This window comes from Rhagoletis zephyria, unplaced genomic scaffold (assembly GCF_001687245.7).
Source record: "Rhagoletis zephyria isolate East Lansing unplaced genomic scaffold, Rhagoletis_zephyria_1.1 Rzeph_scaffold_02475, whole genome shotgun sequence".
NCBI classification, from domain to species: domain Eukaryota; kingdom Metazoa; phylum Arthropoda; class Insecta; order Diptera; family Tephritidae; genus Rhagoletis; species Rhagoletis zephyria.
In genome coordinates this window covers 17632-41362 of record NW_016159559.1, presented here as the reverse complement: position 1 = coordinate 41362, position 23731 = coordinate 17632, and the positions used below count along the sequence as shown (strand labels likewise).

General features: G+C 35.2%; 1 protein-coding gene across 2 annotated transcripts in view; it reads right to left on the bottom strand.

Annotated features, from left to right (window-relative positions):
• The window catches only part of tefu (Serine/threonine-protein kinase tefu), a 60502-nt gene that overhangs the window by 29016 nt on the left and 7755 nt on the right, over positions 1-23731 (bottom strand). Inside the window, exons 1-7 of one of the 2 annotated variants that reach the window (XM_017621484.1) lie at positions 23707-23725; positions 23510-23630; positions 23308-23452; positions 6848-7153; positions 5566-5848; positions 5124-5512; positions 4872-5069 (exon numbers count right to left, since the gene is read on the bottom strand). In XM_017621484.1, the coding sequence (XP_017476973.1) occupies positions 4872-5069; positions 5124-5512; positions 5566-5848; positions 6848-7153; positions 23308-23409 (1278 nt within the window). In that variant the 5' untranslated portion in view covers positions 23410-23452; positions 23510-23630; positions 23707-23725. Of the gene's footprint in view, positions 1-4871; positions 5070-5123; positions 5513-5565; positions 5849-6847; positions 7154-23307; positions 23453-23509; positions 23631-23706; positions 23726-23731 lie in introns of those variants that run through there. The other variant, XM_017621485.1, reaches the window with a different exon arrangement.

Here is a 23731-nt window from a genome sequence, read left to right as displayed (position 1 = left end):
TATACATGTGCAAATGAATGTATACTAGTTGTACATATTTATGTACAATGAGCGATGACTGGTCGCCCAGTGTTTTAATATACAAACACTGGCCTGCAATTTTGTAAATGCAGCTAACGATGTCCCGTGCCAAGTGTTTGGAGACAATGTACTGGCGTGCTATGCAAAGAAAGCGCTCTGGGAAACAGCTCCTTGCGATCTCGAATGCAATTTCCACAGAGGTGCGAAAATGCACGGGATTTTAATTTCAATAGAATCACGGGTCCCACGTTGGGCGCCAAAATGTAAGATCAAGAGCGTTTTCTTGATGCGTAAAATTTACTTTAAAATTGCGGGGGTGAAAACCTTGAAATTAAAACACCGACCGTGTAGTTTCGCTGTCCAAATTCAACTGTTTTATTATTCAAAAGCATTAGTTCCATCAAGCTATGGTAAATGTAGCACAAAGCATGAGATAAAAACTAAGAAATAAAGAGAATGTACATACATATATATATGTGCATAAGAGTAAAGCTTAACTCTTTGATTACAATGTAAAAATCCATAGCTATGTTATTTAAATATATGAATATGACCCAAATGGAAAGTGCTGAGATACACACATATCTATGTACATATGTGCGTCCGACCCAACAGGCCCTATAGCTGTAGTATTTTAAAACGTGTGCCACAGATCATAAAAATACTCTTTTTCAACATAAATTAGACTTTTTGGGTCAACGGGTAATTTCCGACCCCGGTCCTACAATATTTTTTTTAGTTTCGACCTTATCTCCTTATCTATCTAAAACACTAATAATATAATTTTGTCCAGCCAGCTTCTTCTAGTCGCCACACTGCTTAAGTTCCCAGAAGCGAATAGGACATATATTTCATTTCTGTAACTCACTCTCCAATATGCCACTACAGCAAGTATACTGGCATCGACAAAACCATGCTCAAATCCCTATACCAAGTGTACCAATCATTATTTGTAGCCCATACAATTGATTAGTTCTTATCAATTAAATCGAATCCACTACATTACTACTTAAATTGGCTCTCATAGGTGGCATAATGAATTTTAAGCTAGAAAACGGCCTTTCAACACTGACCTGCGCTGCAGGAACAGCTAAAACTATTTTAGCTAACTGAGCTAAGTGCGGTCTCCGCTAAGACTAATTTTTCCAATATTGTAGAACATCAATACTTCGTTCTTGCCGTCTTTGATTGGCAAGAGAGGACGGATAATTTCAGAACTTTTCGGTCCAATAACATAATCCGAATTACGATCCGCGTCTAACTGAGACAGCATTAACTCAAAATCATTTGTGCTGGAACATCTTTAATATCACAATATCTCATACGTTAAGGAAAGAAAATCAAAAATTATAGTTCACTGATGATATTAACACCAAAATATAATTAATCGATTATCGATTCACAGCAAACAACGTTATCACCAGATTCACTTAAATGTTTCCTTTTTGCTGTAAAATTGAAGATGTATGAAAATTAAAATATAATTGTTATTTTCGTCAAATATTTATTAAATAATTATGAAACTTTATCCACCCATTCATTTCTGTGCGCTTTACAACTTAACATGTGAAAATGAAAATCAAAATGACTTCTTCCAGATAACCGATGCCACATCGAAGATTTAATTTATTAGGCATCTTTTTAGTAGCTTTTTGCGAAAAAAGTTACTTTGCCATCTTACTACTTAACAAGAATTTTAGCAAAATATTGCTGATTTTGGTTAAATAAATCATTTATTCCAAAGACATTTTTATTTATTTTGGAGATAAATGTAGTTTGTTGAAAGTGAAGTAAAACAAGTAAAACGAAGTAAAATGAAGTGACGAAGTGAAGGCTTCTAAAGTGAAGTGAAAAACTTCAATTGAAGTGACAGCGGAAGCACTGCTACCGCCTTGTATAAAAAATTCGCCTTGAATTCCAGCACATTTATTAGTGTTGCCATAAGTCACGATATATAAGAATTAAAGGCTATCCACAATACTAGTCAACAAATTTGTCATGCAAGTCATTTTTTGTGAAACGGCACAGTTATGCTACTGAAGAAAACAAAAATCTGTTGCAGATCCTGCAGCTGATTTTTATAAATTTCTAGAAACCGATTGAAACCTGTGCTTGAAACGGTTTCGGTTTCGTTTGTTGTCAGGTCAAGAAAACGGTTACGATTTCGGTTTTGAAAAACGAAACGGCTTTAACGGTTTCGGTTTCATTTCTTGATACAAAGTGCATAATTGGCAAAAAATTTATTAATTTTAAATATGTAATAAAAATATAAGATTAATATAATATTTATAATATTTGCCACACAAAATATTTTTAATAAAAAAATATTTATTAAAAAAAATCCCCTGACTGCAAAAATGGTTAAGCCTGCTTCAAACTTATATCAATTCTTCCTAACATTGGTAAAAATTTGTTGTAAAATTTTGAAGAAAAAAGTGGCTTTTTCGAGAAAATCAACTTTTTTCTTTTTAAAAAATTGGCCGCCATTTTGTTAATTTTAAAGGTTTTGCAATAATCGATTTTGAGTCAATTAGGTTCAGTAGTTACTGATTTATCGCAATTTTCGTGTTTCTGTAAATTGCCGTTATATGGGAGGTGTGCGTTGCTATTGCCCGATTTCAAATACTTTCAACAGATTTCTTAGCTGGATCATAAGCAAGGCTCGTACCGAGTTTGGAAAGGATTGGTGAAGCGGCTACTAAGATACAGTATTTCATCATAAGTTTCATAATAATATTATTTTGTACCAAAATTCTACTCCAAATACTTCAACAATTTGGATCCAATATTTACTAAAATATCATAGTTTTTGCATTTTTCCAGAACACCGTTATATGAGGATATTTTCAATAGCAACCTACCTTGGATAAAGGGCAATCTATATATATATATAATTGTATGCATTTTCCTCTTGTATGTTCGTTGCGCTATAGTATACTACTTTACTTTACTTGTACTTTCTTTGATTTCTGTCGAGGCCGCTTCAAACGATTGGTACATTTGTACAGATTCGTACAGTTCTTATTGCCACCTTTTGGTACAAAATAAAACTAGGAAATAAACTTTAGTTTCTAGCAGATATAAGATTGACACGATTTTGGGAAAATGTCTAATCGTACGACATGGCTTTGACAATTCTATCGAAATTTATGAACGCTTTAAAGATTCGATTTCTATATATTTAATAGTTATTTATATTTTTTATGTTTCATAACAAAATATGTTTAATTTTTTTTTTTTATATACAACTTCTATTACATATGTAGTCAATTATGAATTGTGACTAGCACTATAAAATAATTTTGTACAATTGTTGTGCTAGCATGAAGTTTCCAAATAAACAAAGAAACAAACAAACAAAGAATTTAAGGCTAATAATCTTAAAAATAATAATATAAATAAATAATAATAATAAATAAATTTAAAATACCAAGGATAAGAGCATAAACAGTTTCTATCTGAACTTTTCACAAAAATGAGATTCTGATATGAAAATCCACCTAAGACTGTCATCGGTGATATTAATGCTGACATTGTATAACGCTTGACAGAAGAAGTCAGAATTAACATCATTGATGACAGGTATCCCAGATGGGTTCTTACATCACAAAGAAGTTTTTGTGAAAATTGCATATAGAGGGTATTGAATATAAGCCCTCGATATACATATCATTTACGTATGTAGGTACACATACATATGTACATCACAGAGACCGAGAACAAACGGAATTGTCGAAACTAAATGTCGTTCTCGTAGTTTTGTTCCCGAGAATGCTTAAAACCCCAAACCGAAATGGGAATAAAACTGTCGAGAACGTTCTCAACAGGAAGTATATAAGAACAAAGCCATTGGAAATGTTCCCAAACGAAATGCGAACAATACTTTCGGGTACATTTTTAAGAGAACAAAAAGGGAACATAAGTTTCCGGAACGTACTGGCAAAGAACAAAACGGGAACAAAAGTTTTCGAAACTTTCTCTCGAAGAACAATTTGTGAACTAAAGCCTGGGGAACATTCTGACAGAGAACGAAACGGGAACAAACCTTCTCTGAACTATTCGCGAAGTTTGAAATGTTTACATATTAAAATTAATCAAAAAAGAACTGAGAGATATCTATGCAAATTAAGAAAGACTTAAGACACGAACTTTTCTTGCACAGAAAATGAAAAACAGTTGCATAAATGGACAGGTCACCCTAGATTCAGCTTTCCACTGGCTAACAATCGTGGTTCTCACTGAAACGAATTTTCATCCCAACAAGCAAACGCTCCTCTCATTCTTAACGTTAAGTTCTTAAAACTTTTGTTCTCGCTCCCCAGACTTTTGTTTTAATATAATTCTCATTGAAAGAGTTCTCAATATTCTCGTTCTCATTGGAAATGTTCTCGAAAATTTCGATCTCATTCGTTTCTTCTTGAAAATCTGTTATAATTTTGTGCCCGTTCAAACTTCTCTCAATACTTTGTTCCCGTTTGGTTCTTTTGCGGGACCGTTCTTGACATTACATTTTGTTCTCGTGCAGAACCAAACCAAATCCCGTTCCGATTCTCGGTTCCTGGTATATCATCTCTCGCAATTCTTTAAAATCAAAACATAGTACCTTTGGATCTGTAAAGATCACAAAACAAGCGTTGCTTTATTACCTTCCTTTTATTAGCTCGGGATGTAACTATGTAATATTGGTGCGCCTAAAAGATGCAGCGATTTCTATTCTCAAGTTACATACCTGATGACAGTAGGAATGGCAATTATAATAAAGAGGTTTTAGTTTTTTAAACTATAATTTTATTTAATTCTAGTATGTATTAAACTATACGAATTAAATTTTATCATCAATTAATACTCACGTTATCATAAAATGAAGAATGTGTTTCAAAATAATAAGTTTCATCCGCTATTTCAAGGGAGCCTATTTCTCCAAGACACTTAGCAGCCTGTAGACGTAAATTTGTATTTTCAGCATTGCAGGCCACTTCAAGAAGTCGGCGAATCAGATCAGAGAAGAGCATACCTTCGACGCACAGTTCTGTTTTATGTTTGGCTATCTACAAAAGTACTTAAATACATTATTGTCATTCATCAGCGTTCTGTAATCTTACATATTGCTGAATTGTGCCCAAAGTGCCATTGCCGCATTTTTGGATTAGCATGGATGATTCCAGAATTTTAAACAGATCTTTAATATTGGTGGGTGATGCTGGTTGGGTTTTTAGAATGTCACAATATTCAATTAAATTTTGTGTATCAGGAAGTTGATCGAAAACCATTGCTTTTTCACCAAATTCATTAATCAGCCGATGTAGCAATTTCATTGATAACTTTGTCTTTTCATAATCACCGTTTTTATCGGTGATGGCTAATAGGCACTTTGTAATTTCATTCAAATGAACACTCATTACATTTCTACCTTCGTCAACAGATAGAAACGGCTTCCCAAAGAGGTGGTGCAAATAAAAAAGGCCCGCTTTGTGTAATTCCGTATATTCAACTGAAAAAGCTGACTAGTTTGTATCCTTTTCAAATATAAAATTATTAGTATACCTTTTTGAAGAAACTGAGTGATAAATAATATCGCATCACGAACAAAGTACTCCCCAATAATTTTATTTCTTTTAGAAGTCATGCGTGTTGTTGGAATGGAGTCAATAGCCGCATCAACTGCTATGCAATATTTATAAAAATGTAACAGTTTCTCATTTGAAAATATACAAGAATATAAATCTGCTTTAATAGCACCAAGTACTTTTAAAAACTTAAGCGGGTATTTGCAAAGGGGAGCGAATAACGCTTTCGCATCGTACTCGCCACCAACGTTCTGACCAACCTAAAACGAAAGGAAGTTTGAAGTTTGTACTTTGGAGTAGAAATTAGTATGAATCATTTTGAATGGAACAAATACAAACGTATCGCATACAAATTTCTAATGGAATCAATCTTTGCGTACAGCGATTTTCTTTTATTGTTGAAATTTTTCCGGTTAGTTATTCAAAAATATACAGGAATTTTCCCAAGAATTCAAACACTAATTCGCAAACAAACAAAACTTAAGCTTCCCTAGTTTAAAGCTTACAAGTACTTTATTTAAAAAAAAGTTAAGTTATTGACACCCATATTATGAGTCCACACTATACACGATAAACGCCATATTACGAATCGATGTCTGTCGTATGAAATCCGATAAAACAACTGCTGTTTTTTGTTAATTCACAATAAAAATTAAACAAAAACCCACTATGTAGCAAGCCAGAGGTGGCGCATTCAGAGTGCCGCTACTTTGTTCTTGGAGAATTCAACAGAATCAGCTGTTCTATGACGTCATCACAGACTAAGTTTGTTCTAGTACGGATAGTTGATAATAATAAACCTTTTTTACCATAAACAAATGCAGAAATAACCAGCTAAAATTTCGAGTCACTAATTTCTACTAGCTTAGTGTTTCTTTATCCTTCTTTATTCGCTCTTTCTGGGCGTAATATTTTATTCTTCGCCAATATATTATTTTCTGTTCAGAAAGTAGATGAACACAACTACGATTTATTTACAATTGGCATTGTGATCGTGACGTCTTCACCCGCAGGAATGCGCGGTCTTGTATTCTATCATTCTTGAACAAAAACCAAAGTCGATCACAATAGTACATCTGCCGGGTGTATCGAAACGATAATATGAAAACTAATTTCATACGCTACGTTTGCAGGCGTTTATCGTCTATCATATGGAAATTCGAAAAGGGGGGCTGGCTGAATATTTAGTGCTTACCGTAATTTATTATAAAAGATATGCATAAAAGTATAGTAATTTGATGTTTTTTGTTAATACTTACCAAATATAAGCTAAGGCATTGTTGTAGGGATTGGTAACTTAGGTTATACCACGATGATGTGCTATGTAAACTTGGAAATTCAAAAGGTGCTGATGGCGGTCCATCTACCTTTAGAAGACTGTAGCAACAGTATATTGTTTCCCAATTAATATTGGAATCAATTCCTCTTGATTGGTGCAAATCTATCCCCAGTTGATTCGCGTTTTCGTTTAATATACTGAGGTACTTTTTGTACTTTTCGGTTTGTGCCTCCGGACACATTGCTCTCTGTGGTAACAAAAACGCTTGCAATATGGGAAAAGCACACTGTAATAAAAATTTGATTATATCATAGAAATATATGTATACTTGCCTGTTTATCAGGTTATCTGGTTATGTGGTTATATTTTGTATTCAGTTTACAACAATAACATACACTACAGAATAATAATTTTTAACCAGATAACGTGATAACCAGGCAAGTGTGAACAACCCAATAGAAAACGCATATAGACATACACCAGGGCGGGTCAAATTTGTTATATGCTTTCTTTCGGGGACTGACGTATTCTCCTGGAAATTCTGAACAAAAAGGTTCATGAAAGGACAGCTATCAAATGGATTTCGAGCCTCCTTACTTTTAAAATCAGTTATTAATCCCTAACCAATTAATTTTTTTATATTTGGTAAATTTTTTCTAAGAAAATGTATGCGCGTTGTTTTGCCTTAACTTAAGTAATGCTGAAGATATGAGCGGTGCAGTAAATGTCTATTTTCGAAAATTAACTATATACATAAATACATTTTTGAGCAGTGCCGGAAATTCTACTTAGTAAGCTATGCGGTTTTCTAAAGTTCACTTCCTGAGTAATATGATATGCAAACAGTTTTAAAATATAAATTTTATAATATATTTTTAGGGATTGGTAACGTATTGCGAAACTGCCCAAAAACTATCTTTGCTTAGATAACGTGACCAGAATTTTTTAGCATTCCAGGAGGACAAATTCCCCACATTGAAAATAGAAAAAGTTTTTTAATATATATTTTAACACATAAATAACGAATAGGTTAACATTGTTAAAAAAAAAAAGCAAAAACAATTCAAAGTTGCTATAACCACAAGTCAATCAAGTTAATGGTACACTGCGTTGTATAATTATAAAACAGAAACATATTACCGTTGATTTTTGGCAATTTTTTTTTTTTTTGTTGACAGTGTTGTTCATTTTCTTCCACACAAAAACATTTCGAACATACTTTGTATGGAAGAAAATGAGTGACACTAAAAAAAATTCCAAAAATCAACGTTATTTTACTTATATATAGTTATGTGTATTAACTTTTGTTCTTATTTTTCATTTCAATTATGATTTCAACTAGTGGTTCAAAAGAATTTGATTAACATTATATTAATATAAAACTATTTATTTTTCAGGTTTTGCTTTGTGGAATTTAATTATTTTCCAGCGGGTTTTTATAAAAGTCTGGATTTTTTACTCGAAAATATGTAGTTGGCAGCACTGGCTCCATTATACTTCTTAAAATAGTGGTTAATTTTAAAGTAAAGCGTAAAATTTGTTCTTATTTGTGTTAAACAATTGCGAAAAACAAACAAAATTTCGAAAAAATTTAACAGTTTTCTTAAATAGGGCTAACATTGAGATTAGGCATTAAATGAAAAATATTTTACCACTATGTTGGGCATTAAACACTACCCGTGTCATCGTATTTGTTTCCACATGGCATTATTAAAATGGCATACATTTTTTTGTCATTTCGTTGCCTGGCGGAAATTCGGTTTAATAATTTATGAAGTTTCTGTTGAATGATCATATCACTGTTTTAGTATGGCAAAACTTTATCTCACACTTTTTTTCAAATAACTCTAGAGATTGAAACCGTTATGAACAATGTATGTACACTCAGGGCTGTCAACTATCCTCAGCTATGAGGTGCCATATTGGCGATAAAAAGTGCCAAATAGAAAAATAAAAGTGCCAAAAACGGTGCCATCCTTTTTAGCCCGAAGCATTTAGCAATAAAATAAGAACTACATTTCTAAAACAAAAGTGCAATGCCAAAATAAGATAAACCAGTTGAATATTCTTTAGAAATTAGAAACGTTTAGTTGAGAAAAAAAAGTACACGCAAAGGATTTCNTTTAGTATGGCAAAACTTTATCTCACACTTTTTTTCAAATAACTCTAGAGATTGAAACCGTTATGAACAATGTATGTACACTCAGGGCTGTCAACTATCCTCAGCTATGAGGTGCCATATTGGCGATAAAAAGTGCCAAATAGAAAAATAAAAGTGCCAAAAACGGTGCCATCCTTTTTAGCCCGAAGCATTTAGCAATAAAATAAGAACTACATTTCTAAAACAAAAGTGCAATGCCAAAATAAGATAAACCAGTTGAATATTCTTTAGAAATTAGAAACGTTTAGTTGAGAAAAAAAAGTACACGCAAAGGATTTCACAAAAATGTATTGAAATATTACTGCTGTGTTGATGTATTACTGTTGTGCCAAATTGAAAATTTAAGTGCCATTTGATGTAAAACAGGGCCAAAAATGGCACGGTTTGAGCCAAGTTGGCAGCCCTGTGTACACTGGCAATCAAAAGTGAGTGCAGGATGTTTTTTGTTTAATATTTGCATGTTTTTCAAGTTAAATTTTTTTTGTAGTTTTTTTTGTAATTTTTTTATAAAAATATGGTTCATGCTTTAATTAAAACCACATAAGCCAAACTTTCAAACTTTATACAGAAAAATTCAACGAATTTTCATCTTAATTNGTGTTTTTCAAGTTAAATTTTTTTTGTAGTTTTTTTTGTAATTTTTTTATAAAAATATGGTTCATGCTTTAATTAAAACCACATAAGCCAAACTTTCAAACTTTATACAGAAAAATTCAACGAATTTTCATCTTAATTTTGACCTTTTTAATGTGAGTTTTAGGAAAAATTTTGAGTACGTAGATAAATCGGTTTTTTAATTCTAGTGAAACAAGATAAAGTTTTAAGCAGTTGCAAATCGCGTTGATTTTTAATAATTTTTTGCGGTTTTATACATATCAAGTGTAATTTGTAAAACATAGAGTTAATTTTTTAATTTTATTTGCAAACGGTCATGCGCATTTTATTCTACAAAAAATTCCCTTTTATATGGTAAAAAATTAAAAAAGGCGTCAGCAATAAAAAATCATTAAAAATCAACGCGATTTTTTAGCCGCTTAAAGCTTGCACTTGTTTTATTACAATTAAAAACCGATATATCTTCGTACTCAAGATTTTTCCAAATATTCAGATTAAACTGGTCAAAACTTATACGAAAATTCGTTGACTTTTTCTGTATAAAGTTTGAAAGTTTGACTTGTATGGTTTTGATTAAAGCAAGCACCATTTTTTTATAAAAAAATAACAAAAAAATTGTAACTTGAAAAACATTGCAAATAGTAAACAAAGAATACCATGCGCTCACTTTTGATTGCCAGTGTAAGTAACAGAGCTGGGTAATTTTGATCCTTAAATTATATACGATTACGATTACTTTTGTTGTAATGGTAAATGTTACCATTATGCTTATAATATTTGTAATCTTAAAAATCCATCTTAGCCACCTTACAACATGTTTTATTAGTTAAAAAGCTCCATACACAAATGTTGCCACTGATAAAACTTATACATATCTAGCAAACAAAATGCCGTATGGTAGGCAATAATTTTCGCCTGTGCAGACGCGTCGTTAGCTAGTCTTTCAGTGTTGTAAAGGGTAAAATATTATTACACTGTTCAACTTTCACAGGCGATTGATTAAATCAAAAGTTTACATCATTTAACTGAAAGTTGAACAATGTAAACGCCTTTTAAATACAATGATTGTGTACGATTAGGAAATGACAATATTCTGAACGATTTTTTTTTAATTTCATCACTGCTATAAAACTTGAAAAGGAGGACATTCCTCAAAAGGAGGACAATCCTCCTCAAAGGAGGACGGTTGGTCAGCTTAGCTTAGACCACCTATACCAAAATCGGTATGTATGTATCTTAAACATACTCATGATTTACCTAAGTTGTCATTAAAAAAGTTCCTATAAATATATGGCTTTGGTTAAAAACGACATCTGAATTTAATAAATTTTCTCGAGGTCCTACCATAAACATATGTACATATGTATATCGTTGGCTTAGTGTGCAAAAAATATAAACACGTCTGTCTGTGTACACGATAACTCGGGCAAAAGTTGAGGTATCTCAACGAAATTTGGTATGTAGGTTGCCCTTTATCGCAGGTAGGTTGGTATTGAAAACGGGCGAAATCGGACTTTAACCACGCCCACTTCCCATATAAAGGTATTTTCGAAAAATCCAAAAAGTAGAATTTCGGTAAAAAATATGAAATTTTTGGAAAATGGGCGTGACCGCGCCCACTTATGATGAAATGCTGTATCTTATCTAATCATTACCAAACTCGGTACAAGCCTTGCTTAGGGTCCAGCTAAGAAATCTGTTGAAAATCTTTGAAATCCGGCAATGACCACGCGCATCTACCATATAACGGTAATTTACAGAAATACGAAAACTGCGATAAATGAATAACTACTAAAGCTAATTCACTTAAAATCGATGATTGCGATAACCACTTAGCAGAAAATTGGATTATTATAAATTTTTTGATAATGGGCGTGGCGCCGCCCACTTATGACCACAAATGTGTAACTCGGTAACCGATTTATTAATTTCTACCAAACTCTGTGCATTTATTCAAATCGGACCAAAATTACACCCGCTTCCCGTATAACGATAAATTTCAGAAATACGAAAACTCCGATATTTCAGAAACTAAAGACGCCAACTTACTATAATGTTATACTTCAAACTTATACTTCTTTACTTATTTTTAATTATTTTCCTTTATAAATGGTATATAAATTTACGACCCAAAATGGGTTTTTTGGTTAACAGCAATGAAATAAGACTGTATTAGGTTATTATTCATTTTAAAACAATAAAATATATTTAAAATAAACAACTAAATCTTTTTACAATAAAAAAAATAATGAAAAACAGGTTGATAGAAAATTTGGTAAGTCCACATTAAAAGAACAAATTATCAAAAAGGAAATGTCCCAAAACAGCCTATAAGTCTGCAACAGCTTTATTTTGATTTTTTTGGCCGATCAGTGGTAATGAAACAAGACGAACTAAGGCAGAAAATTGTATTTACAGATTAGGAAAATATTAACAACAAAAAATTTAGAGTTTTTGTCCCTCCTGAAAAATTAAAATGGACCTAGCACGTTTGCTCAATAAGCCAACGATATGTAACGGTATGTTAAATAAATAAAAATATCTGCTAGCTAACTGTTAGCTTGGTTTTGAATGTGTACGACAATTTTGAAAGAACCATTGCTAGCTATACCTAATGGATTTTTCTAGAATGATTTAGCAAATATCAAGCCTGGAAAAATATCTGGCTCTCCTGGACTAAAAAAGGCAGAAGGACTTTACGTCTGTATGTAAAAGTGAGGTTAAACGTGGAAATGCAAGCGCTTTTTCTCCGCATTTTGCTGTCAAAATGCGAAAGCGAACGTCTACTTTCCCGTGTAAACAGCTAGAAATTCCCTTTGGCATATTTGCAGAAATCACATTCGGAAATAAAAGTTGCAAGGTGTAACCAGCGTTGCCAGGTTGACGTTTTTAACGGCATTTCGACGTTTTTTGTATCCTGTTGACGTTTGGACGTTTTTTGTGTAAAAAATGACGTTTTTTAACTTCCCAGTAATTTTTCTCTGTTACTAGATCTTGTAAGTAGAACTGATTTTGAATTATTTTCTTAATAAATCTTTCCAAGCTTTGTGTTTTGCAGCAGCTGCTTCAAAAGATATTTATTCTTTGGACCCAGATGACTTAAATATGATGCATACCATGCGTACGCGCATTTTTTTGGATTTTTTTTAAGACTTCATTGAACATGCAATGAACCCAAACAAGGCTGAAATATTGCTATGCTCCTTCTTAGCAGAACGTAATATAGCATTTTCGACAACGGACCCCCTCACCAAATGTCTACAAGAAAAAAAGTTATTAAAAATCAACCCGATTCTTTAGCAACTTAAAACTTGCACATTATTGCCCTGAAATTTAATGGGCTATCAAACTGCGTACTCAAAAAAATTCTAAAAAATCTAACTAAAAATTTTAAAATCTACCTTAAGCTTTGCAGATTTTTTATAATTTTTGCACAAAGTTTGAAATGTGGTTTTATATTTTGTTTATTATATTAATGAGCTTGGCTTTTATGGAAAAATAATAAACATTAAATAAACAAAAGAGAAACAGCCAAAATCAATCAAAATGGTGATGAATTAATCAGCTGATCACAATGTATGTATACAATTATTTTTATATTAACGATCACAAATCAGTTTACAATGAATTTTAAATGTACTCTGTCAAAATTACATTTTAATATACCTTACGTACATATGTACCTTTGTATACAATAAAAGTTTAATAAGAACAATTTTTTGAATAAGACGTTTTTGGATAGGAAATAACGTTTTTTCAGACCAATACGGACGTTTTCCCATGGCGAAGACCTGGCAACACTGGGTGTAACTGCAACTGAAATTACCTAAATCGCTTTCGAGAAATGGTTTCAACTTGCTCGTGCTGCACAAGCAATTTTCATTTTTGCTGCAAGTGCTGTCAACCCAATTGAGTGTTGCCGTGTGCTGCGATTTTTGGCGAATTTGTATAAAATTTTATAAATGTTGCGTCACATATAAAAGAAAATACTTGTAATTAAATTATTCTCGTGATATGAACTATTTAAATATTAAAGCAATGGGCATTTTGCGGCTGGTTTGTGCTCATTTTAGCATTTTTAACAAAATTTTCAGGTCAGTAATCTTGTTATATGCGTACAAATGTCTGGATAGTTGGGGAAATGTTCCGAATATTATGTTAGTTTGAGGCTGGTACAAAGAAGAAGATCCGAGCCTCTGCAAAATAGGGAAAAATCTAATGGAAAATAAATGGGAATATTTTCCTAGGACCAAAAATAACCCTCATCGCTACAACTCCGGCTACACTGACTATAGTATTTTTGGGCAGAACACATTTCCGCGTTGGCGGCCTTCGACCGCGCTTTGGAATTATAACCCCTACTAAACAGAATTCTCCTTTCTGTATGGACTGGGAACAGTGGCGGAAGCCCCTCTTCTTTTGTCAATGGTATATAACATTTATTGTGCATAAGAATATTCAAGATGACGTGGGGTGATAACATAGTGGTTTTGCGCAGAACTTCAATTTTCCCCTATTTTGAAGACGTTCGTCTTTGCTCTTTCAAGCAAAACCAAAAAACAAAATGAAAAACAAAATGAAAAACAAAATGAAAAACAAAAACAAAACAACCATAAAAAACAGTATTTTAAAAAAGTTTTTTTTTAAGACAAGCGGTGGTACGTAAAAAAAAGAAAAATNACAAAACAAAACAACCATAAAAACCAGTATTTTAAAAAAAGTTTTTTTTTAAGACAAGCGGTGGTACGTAAAAAAAAGAAAAATCGACCCCATATTACCTAACGGCTAAATTTTTAGTGTAGGTATGCTCGAAATCTATTTTATGTAGAGCTATGCTTCCAGGAACTTTTTTGTACAGAATTTCCAGTAGAATACTTTAGTCGCCGAAACAAAGTCGGTTATATTTCGAGAATAAATTGACCCGCCCTAATCTACATAGATACGTAATATTTACTTGGCCCATTCAGAAATCATATCGAGCCCTAACCGTCAAAAAAGCGTAAGCGACATTTTTTTCAAACTTTGCTTGATGTTCCCAGCAACAAATAGCACACAAAAACTGGAAATTATTTGTGTAATTTAAAGCTAATATATCGAGCCTTAACCGTCAAAAAAGCGAAAGCGAAATTTTTTTCAAACTTTGCTTTTTGATGCTGAAATGCATCTTGATGCTCGAGGAGCATTTCTGCATCAAAACAAAAATTTCGAAAAAATGGTACCTACGCTTTTTTTGGCGGTTGGGGCTCGATATATTAGCTTTAAATTACACAAATAATTTCCAGTTTTTGTGTGCTATTTGTTGCTGGGAACATCAAGTTTTCGCAAAAAGTTTGTAATTTTATTTAAAAGGGGCTGGTTTCTTAAGGCCTTGATAAAAAGCTTCACAAAGAATGTGATTATTAATAGTACGCAAGTTTTAGTTTCCAGATTTTGTACATTTTTCAATTATAGAACGCGCTAAAATCTGGCTGCATATTAAATAAGAAGGGACGGAGTCAGCCATCTGAAATCAAAAAATGGAAGAAGCAAAGTGAAGCGCCTATAAATATACTTACTTATTCAAAATGCAAAAAATGCATAAGAAACATACTTTCTCGTACCTTCCGAAAGAGGTTTTTTATTTCCGAAAGGCGGATTACAGGGAAAATTTCTGGCAATCTTTCTCTATACTAAAATGCAACGTTTGTTAATTTTCTTGTTTATTATTAAAGTTGCTTTCAATTTGGAGATTAATTTATTATATACATACAAGCAAATACCCAGCGTGTTTCACTGCACCTTAAAAGTAGTATTGTGTTGTTTGATACCCGTATTGCAGATAATATTTCATTTATATTATCAATTTAATTTAATAAAAATTTTCAAACAGGTGGCAACCCTCCCTCGGCAGTAAACTTTCCTAAACCTCTTCAGTTTGATACACACATTGCAATATTCAATTTATCTTATCAATTAAATTAAATTTTCAAACAGGTGGCAACCTTCCACAAAAATATTTTGGGCTGTAAGTCTTGTCGAACCTATTTCTTTTAACATCCATATTGGAATATTTACTTTAACTTATCAATTGACTTAAACTGCAATTTTAAAGCAGGTTGCACCTTTCTATTTTTTCTTTCTATATTTTAATCAGGGTTTGAAATTGCTTGACTATTTTCAATGCATTCGCAATAGCTTCGCTGCGACTTAAGAATAAAATTATAGTTTAAAAACTAAAACCTCGCTATTATAATTTCAATTCGTATTGTCATCAGGTATGAAACTTGAGAATAGAAATCCCGAGCTAATAAAAGGGAGGTAAAAATAAATCAGCGACAGCAAACAGCAAATGCGAAAGGAGACATGAAATGTTGTTGTTGTTGTTGTTGTAGCGGCACTACTAAGCCCCGCCTTTTTCGGGTCTACGTTCAATCATTGTCGTCGAGCTCAACTAACGGGAGGCCCAGGAAACGAGCTGTTTCGATGGGTTCGGACCAGAGGGAGAGGGGTGTTAGTCGAGTCGGATTGAGCTGGCATGTAAAGAGGTGGTTGGTGTCGTGGGGGGACTCTCCACATTCCGGGCACTCATTGGGGATATTGGGGTCGAGTCTGGACAGGTAGCTGTTAAGGCGGCTACAGTATCCAGACCGTAATTGAGCCAGGGTAACGCGGGTCTCTCGTGGCAGTTGAAGCTCCGTCTCTTCTACAGGTGGTGATTGGGCTCGTATTACGGCATTCATAGGTCGAGAGTCAAGGTAGGTAGTAACTGACTCTCTATGAATGTCGTTTATGGCTCGTCTGTATGTCGTCGGGTCCAATGGTTGGTCTATGTACTGTTGGACTGCGTCCTTGTACACGAATAGGTGCCCCCTGACGTGCCTGGGCGGAGGCTCCTCCTGAAGCAACGGTCTGTTAGGGTGTTCACTTCTGTGACACCCCACCAGAAATTGCTTACAGAGCATTTTGTTGTGTTCCCTGACGGGGAGCACTTGGGCCTCGCTGTGCAGGTGGTGCTCAGGCGTCATCAGAAGGCACCCAGTCGCTGTCCGGAGTGCGGCGTTCTGACAAGTCTGTAGCTTCGTCCACTGCGTCCAACTAGTCCCCGGCGTCCAAACTGGCGCAGCATAGTTTAGAACCGGCCGGCCAATTGCCTTGTATGTTGCCAGCAACGTTTCTTTGTCTTTGCCCCAAGTGCTGCCGGCGAGCGACTTGAGGACCTTGTTGCGGCTCTGTACTTTATTGACAATTGCGGTTGTGTGCGTGGAGAAGGAAAGCAGGCTATCGAAGGTGACTCCTAAGATTTTTGGGTTGTTTACAGTCGGTATTGGTGTGCCGTCGACGTGTATACCCAACTCTAGCCTGACCTCCTTCGTCCAGGTGGTGAAGAGGGTCGCCGTTGATTTCGTTGGGGAGAGTGTTAGGCTCCTTGCAGTGAAGAAGCGAGAAAGGCTGGAGAGATAGTCGTTCACTTTTGAGCAGAGGTCATCAATTCCATTCCCGGACGCCAAAATCGAGCAATCGTCAGCGTATGAGATCAGGGAAACTCCCTCAGGTGGTTGAGGAAGTTTCGAGATGTAGAAGTTAAATAGTAAGGGGGAGAGAACACCACCTTGTGGAACCCCTTGTTTAATCCTTCTTGGTTTCGAGGTTTGATCTCGGAAGATTACTGACGACTGTCGACCACTCATATAATTCGCCGACCATCGCTTCAGTCCCTGTGGGAGTGAGGAGGCCTCGATGTCTTCTAGTAGCGTGGAATGGCAGACGGTGTCAAACGCCTTTGACAAGTCCAGCGCTACTAGGACCGTTCTCTCACAGGGGCGGTTTCGATTTAGGCCACGAGTTAATTGTGTGTTTATGGCGTTAAGTGCTGTTGTTGTGCTGTGCACTTTACGGAATCCGTGCTGGTGCTTAGCTGGGGTCAGGTGGCAAGTGAAGTATGGGAGTAGTAGGGCAAGGAGCGTTATCGGGCGATAGGAGTCTCCTTTGTTGGCGGGCTTCCCCGGTTTCAGCAGTGGGACCACTCTCCCTGATTTCCACACATCAGGAATGATGAGAGTGGCCATGGACAGGTTGAGCACCTCCGTTAGGTAAGCTACTCCCTTAGGCCCTAAATGTTTTAGCATCAGCATACAGATTCCGTCGGGTCCAATGGCTTTGGAGGCTTTCGCCTTCCCGATGGCCCCCTTCACTTCACAGCTGGTGAAAACAAGTGGTGCACTGTTTTTTGGCAGCTTGTGCAGCCTCCTGGTCACTCGACGTTTGGCCTTGTCTACCGAAGGGTGCAGTGTGAATTTCCTACTAAAGTAGGCTGCACATTTCTTCGGGTCCGACGAAGCGCGACCTTCGAAAGAGATTTCCACTCTGTCATCACGCTCCGTTGGGTTGGACAGGGACGTCACGGTTGACCAGAGCTTACTCACACCAGATGTGAAGTTACAGGCCTTCAAGTGCTCCTCCCACTTTTTCCGCTTATGCTGATTTACCAGTTGCCGAATCTCCAAATTAAGGTCCCTCAGACGGGGGTCCCCGGGGTCGACCTGGCGTAGGTGGTCACGCTCGTTTGCTAGTACAGCTGCTTCGGCCGGGAAATTTGGGCGGACTTCCGCGATGCGTCCGGACGGGATGAAGCGAGCCGCTGCGGCAGTGACTACCCTGCGGAACTGGCGTTCGCCAGTGTGTATGTTTGTGGGTGTGGGAAGGGCGGCGAAGCTGCTCTCGGTGACTTCCGCGAAGCCGTCCCAATCAGCTTTGTTGAAGTTGGTATAGGTTCGGTGGTCCGCGGGAGCAAAGTCGGTGGGCTTATTGATCGAGATGACTATGGGTAGATGGTCTGATGCTAGTGTTAGCATAGGTCGCCATGAGATGCTATTGATCAAACCAGCGCTAGCAATTGTTAGGTCTGGCGAGCTGCTGCAGCTACCCATAATCCTGGTGGGGGCGTCGTCGTTCATGGTGCAGAATGTCGGATCGTCTATCTGCTCAGCCAAAAGGTTTCCCCTACGATCATTGGCCAGGCTTGAGTGCCATAGATCGTGGTGCGCGTTGAAGTCACCTACTACCATTCGGTTTTCACCTCTGAGTAGCGCACCTATGTCAGGGTGATATCCTGCCGAGCAGCAGGTGACAGGGGGTATATAAACGTTGAATATTTCGAGCTCGACATCGCCTGACCGGACAGATATGCCCTGACATTCTAGGGTGGTGTCCCTCGGGTGGATGTCTTCTTCGATAAGCCGATACTGCACTGTGTGATGTAAGATGAACGCTAGTCCGCCACCATTATCTCGCTCGCGATCTTTACGGAGCACATTGTAGGCGGCGCAACCCAATAGAGTTGAGTTGGGGGTTGGGAGGTTCGCTGCTGCCCAGAGGAGCTTCTCGGAGCCGTGCAGTCTCTTCGGGTGCTGGGTGCGTTGCGCGAGCGGGTAGCCGTGGAGGCTGATTGTGCCGTTTGGCTTGAGCAGCAGGGAGTCACATAGCTTGTGGTCCACTCCCGATGAGACCTAAGACCAGAGCAGGTTCTTAGGTGACTCCATCCGTTGCATGAGTTGCACCTAACCGAAGTGGAGTTTGGATGGAGTCGATTCTGGCAAACACAGCAGAAATACGTTTCTGGTCCGGGCTTGGGCTCTACGCCCGCCCGGAGAAGAAGGATGCGGAGCAATCCGGCTGCAAGGAGTTGCTCCATGGACGAACAATGACTGAAATACAGCAAGGCAAAGAAGCAAAAGCAAAAATAAGAGTACATAAAACTCACTGCTTGCAGTAACAGCAAATTTTTCTGAACTGTTTGCTTCGGCTGACTGTCTAAGCAAAAACAAACTCCGATGTAAGCAGAAGCAAATGAGACATGAAATCACTGCAAGCAGTGAGTTTTATGTACTCTCATTTTTGCTTTTGCTTCTTTGCCTTGCTGTATTATTCTCGCAGTCGAAAGCAACTGTTTAAGCAAAATTTGAAAATTTGGCTGCGCGTATCAGTTGTCGCTTGTTGCTATTGTCATCCATCGGTGCGGACTTATTCATTTTATAAAGATTTAAAATAATGCACCGCGTGCAAACAGGAAAAATATTGAAAATTATTTCGATTTTAATGATGACAAAGCTATATGTAAACTTTGCAGTCATTCCTTAAATAGTAATAGGATTTTTAATTTAATTTAATTTACTCAGATTCAAAAAAAATATGCTGGTATGCAGTTTTATAGCCCATTCAATTTTAGTACAATAATGTACAAATCAGGGCCGGCAATCATTATGAGTAAAATAGTTTAAAACGGAAATGATTATTATTTGATTTTTATTTTTTCGATCACAAATAATATTTATTTTTTTATTTTTCGCTCAGAGATAATAATTATTATTGAGTTTTATTTATGATTATTTATTTAATTCAAAAGGCTTTGATTTTAATAATTTTTTTTTTTTGCTGACAGCTCGACGTATGTTCCTCCATATACAAAAAAAATTGCTCATACCTTGTATGGAGAAAAATGCCTAGAGCCGTCAACAAAAAAAAATTATTACAAATCACCGCGATTTCTTAGCTACCTCAAATTTGTACATTGTTGTACAAAAATTGAATGGGCTATAAAGCTGCATACAATTTTTTTAAATCCGCGTACAAATTTTAAAATTTTTATGAAAATTCGTCAAATTTTCCTTAATTTTGTATACAGTTTGAAACTTTGATTTATATGTTTTTTTTTTTAACAGCAGGCACCATATATATGTACAAAAATAACAAAAGAAATATAGCTTGCAAAACATTGTGAATATTTAAAAAACAAATAAGGGTGTATGCAGATATAATGGATTGAGCGTATATATGTACATACCATATATACATACCGCCAATTTTGTATAAAAATATGGTTCATTCAACAAAAAAAAAAATATAAAAATAAAATTCCTAAACTTTGTGCAAAACTCGCGAAAATTCAGCAAATTTTCATCAAAATTTTCACCTTTTAATAAGATTTTTTAGAATTTTTTCGAGTATGCAGTTTTGCAGCCCACTAAATTCTCGTAAAAGAAAGTTAGTCAAAAATCGCGTTGATTTTTGAGAATTTTTTCTGTTGAAGGTGTTTTGTATTTTTTCCATATAAAGTATTTTCGAACAAATATTTTTTGTATGGAAGAGACTGCGTGAAAAAAAATTGCCAAAAATCAACGGTAATTCCTAGCTACTTAAAACTTGTGCTTTATTATAATATTTGATTGGGCTACAAATCTACATACTCAAAAAAAATCTAAAAAATCTGATTAAAAAGTTGAAAATTTGCTGAATTTTCGCGAGTTTTGCAGAAAGTTTAGGAGTTATATTTTTATGTTTTTTATTGTAGAATGAACTACATTTTAATGAAATCAGCGGAAAAACATTAGAATGAAAATTGTTGAATATTGTGAAAAATTTGCTGTGCCAATACTTTGTTCCGGAGTGTATGTACATATGTACAAACATACATATGTATGTATGTACGTACAACCATACAAATGCATTTATGTGTGAAAGTACTCGCCAGAATACACGAATCAAGGAAGATAAGCAAAAGCAAGAATAAAACTACCCCAAACTTACTGCTTGCAGCAACAGCAAATTTTTCTAAACTGGTTTGCTTCGGCTCACTGTGTAAGCAAAACCAAACTGCGATGTCATGATTCAATAATACAAGGTTCGATAAACTGACAGATTGTCTCTCTCGCACCGCTCCCTTAGCAGCGGCACGGTGTTGCTTCTTTGCAAATTTGCTTGGAAAAAGTGTAGCTTTGGTGTGAAATAGAAGTATAAGCTTTTGTGCAATATGCTTATTTGTATATGCATATGAAGCCTATTTAACTGATAAAAACATAAATTGTTTTTAAATTGGATGTTTACATCAATCTTATAGTAGTTTTATTTTAATTTTGAGTCTTTTTGCAGTTTTTATACAGCTAAATAGCACATACATTACGTTACTCACATAGATATAAAATATTACGTTCAATATTTCGTTTAAAATGCCAGATTTCCTGGAAATACATTAGAATTTACAAAAGGAATTTCACTACTAATTGATTACTTTTCTACTACCATTTTCACACCAAGAGATTTCATTCCTCCCCTTTCTCGTCCTTCGTAAATGCAACCTTTAAGGAGTGTCAACGGCTGTCAATAATTATCTAACCTTGTATTATTGAATCATGCTGCGATGTAAGCAAAAGCAAATGATTTCATGTCTCCTTTCGCATTTGCTGTTTGCTGTCGCTGCTTTACTTTTCTTAAGTCACAGCGAAGCAATTGCATATGCATTGAAAATGATCAAGGGCTGCTTGCTTCAAAAAGCAAAAAAGTGTTGCTTATGCTATTTTAATGCATTTAATTTCAGGCATTAGTTTTCGAGTGATGCGCGTACAAACATAGAGGCAGACAGATAGACAGTCAGACAAAAAGTCTTATGTTGCTCTAATAAAAACCCCCTATATTAATTTTTCTTTAATATCTATTGTATAAAAACATCGGCCTTTTACAATTTTTTTATATGTTTGGACTGAAAAAACGTAATTTCCTACCCAAAAACGTCTTTTTCAAATGTATGCACAAAGAATTGTTCTTATTAAACTTTTATTGTATACAAAGGTCTATATGTACGTACGTAAGGTATATTAAAATGTCATTTGCTCTGTCACATTTAAAATTCATTCTAAACTGGTTTGAGATCGTAAATATAAAAATCATTTTATACATACACTTGTGATCAGCTGATTAAGTCACGATTTTGCCTGTTTCTTTTTTGTTTATTATTTTTCCATAAAAGCCTAGCTCATTATATAACAAACAAAATATAAATCCACATTTCAAAATTTGTGCAAAAATCATAAAAAATCTGCAAAATTTCAGCTAGATTTTGAACTTTTTATTCAGATTTTTGTAGAATTTTTTTGAGTATGCAGGTTGGTAGCCCATCAAATTCCAGGCCAATAATGTGCAAGTTTTAAGGTGCTAAAGAATCGCGTTGATTTTTAACATTTCTTTTTTCTTGTCGACATTTGGTTAAGTGGTCGGTTGTCGAAAATGCTAAATTACGTTCTGTTAAGAAGGAACATAGTAATATTTCAGCCTTTTTACGTTCATTACATTTTCAATAAGGGGCCCCATGTGTGTCATTTGTGTCATTTTCTTTATGCGCTTAATTAAGGGTTAAGTCATCTTTGTCCAAAGAATAAATATTTTTTGAAGCAGCTGCTGCAAAAAACAAAGCTTGTAAAGATTTATCAAGAAAATAATCAATTAAATTCCGCAAAATAACTAACTAAAAGCATTACTGATATTTTTTTTAATTGTTCATTATTATTTCTCACAAACTCCCGATCACCGCCACACGGCAACACTCGATTAGTTTGACAGCAATTTCAGCAGAAATAAAAACTGCTAGTGTAGCACGAGCAAGCTGAAATAAATTTGCGAAATCGAATTGAGCTCTTTCAGTTGCAGTCACACCATGCAACTTTAATTTCTGAAACTGATTTCCGAAAAGTGACAGGAAGGTCTTTGTGGCTGTTCACACATGGAAATAAAATTTCTCTTTCGCAATTTGACAGCGGAATGCGTGGAAAAGTGGGAAATATTGTCACTTCTGACACGCTCTTATTCGTCTTTGATGATAATAAAACATGATTTCTGCAAAAAATTTCAATCAGTACCTTCAAAATTTCTTCGTCCGTTGCATATTTGTTTAGTTTCTTGAAATCGGCCTTTGCGACATATAACAGAGTACACGCCGCAATCATCGCAATATTTTGCATAATGAATTCGTCTTTGCTTGCATAACATAGAAAAAATGGAAATCTAAAAGTATAATTTTTATGTTAACAATCACAACAAAGAACAAGAAACAAAGCGTACTTAAAAATTGGCCAATTATTAGCTATCCAAGCTGTTATTAAGCTATTAATATACGGCTTTGTCAACTGCGATCGCGAACAGCCAAAAAAATCACAAACTTGTGTAAACTCGTTCAAGTCGGCTGCAATAGATTTTCGTTCAATCAAACGAATATTACTCGTCTAGCAATGATTAGTACTTAAAGCTTCTATTTTCACCTTCTGTTAGTTTCTTTGAAGCATA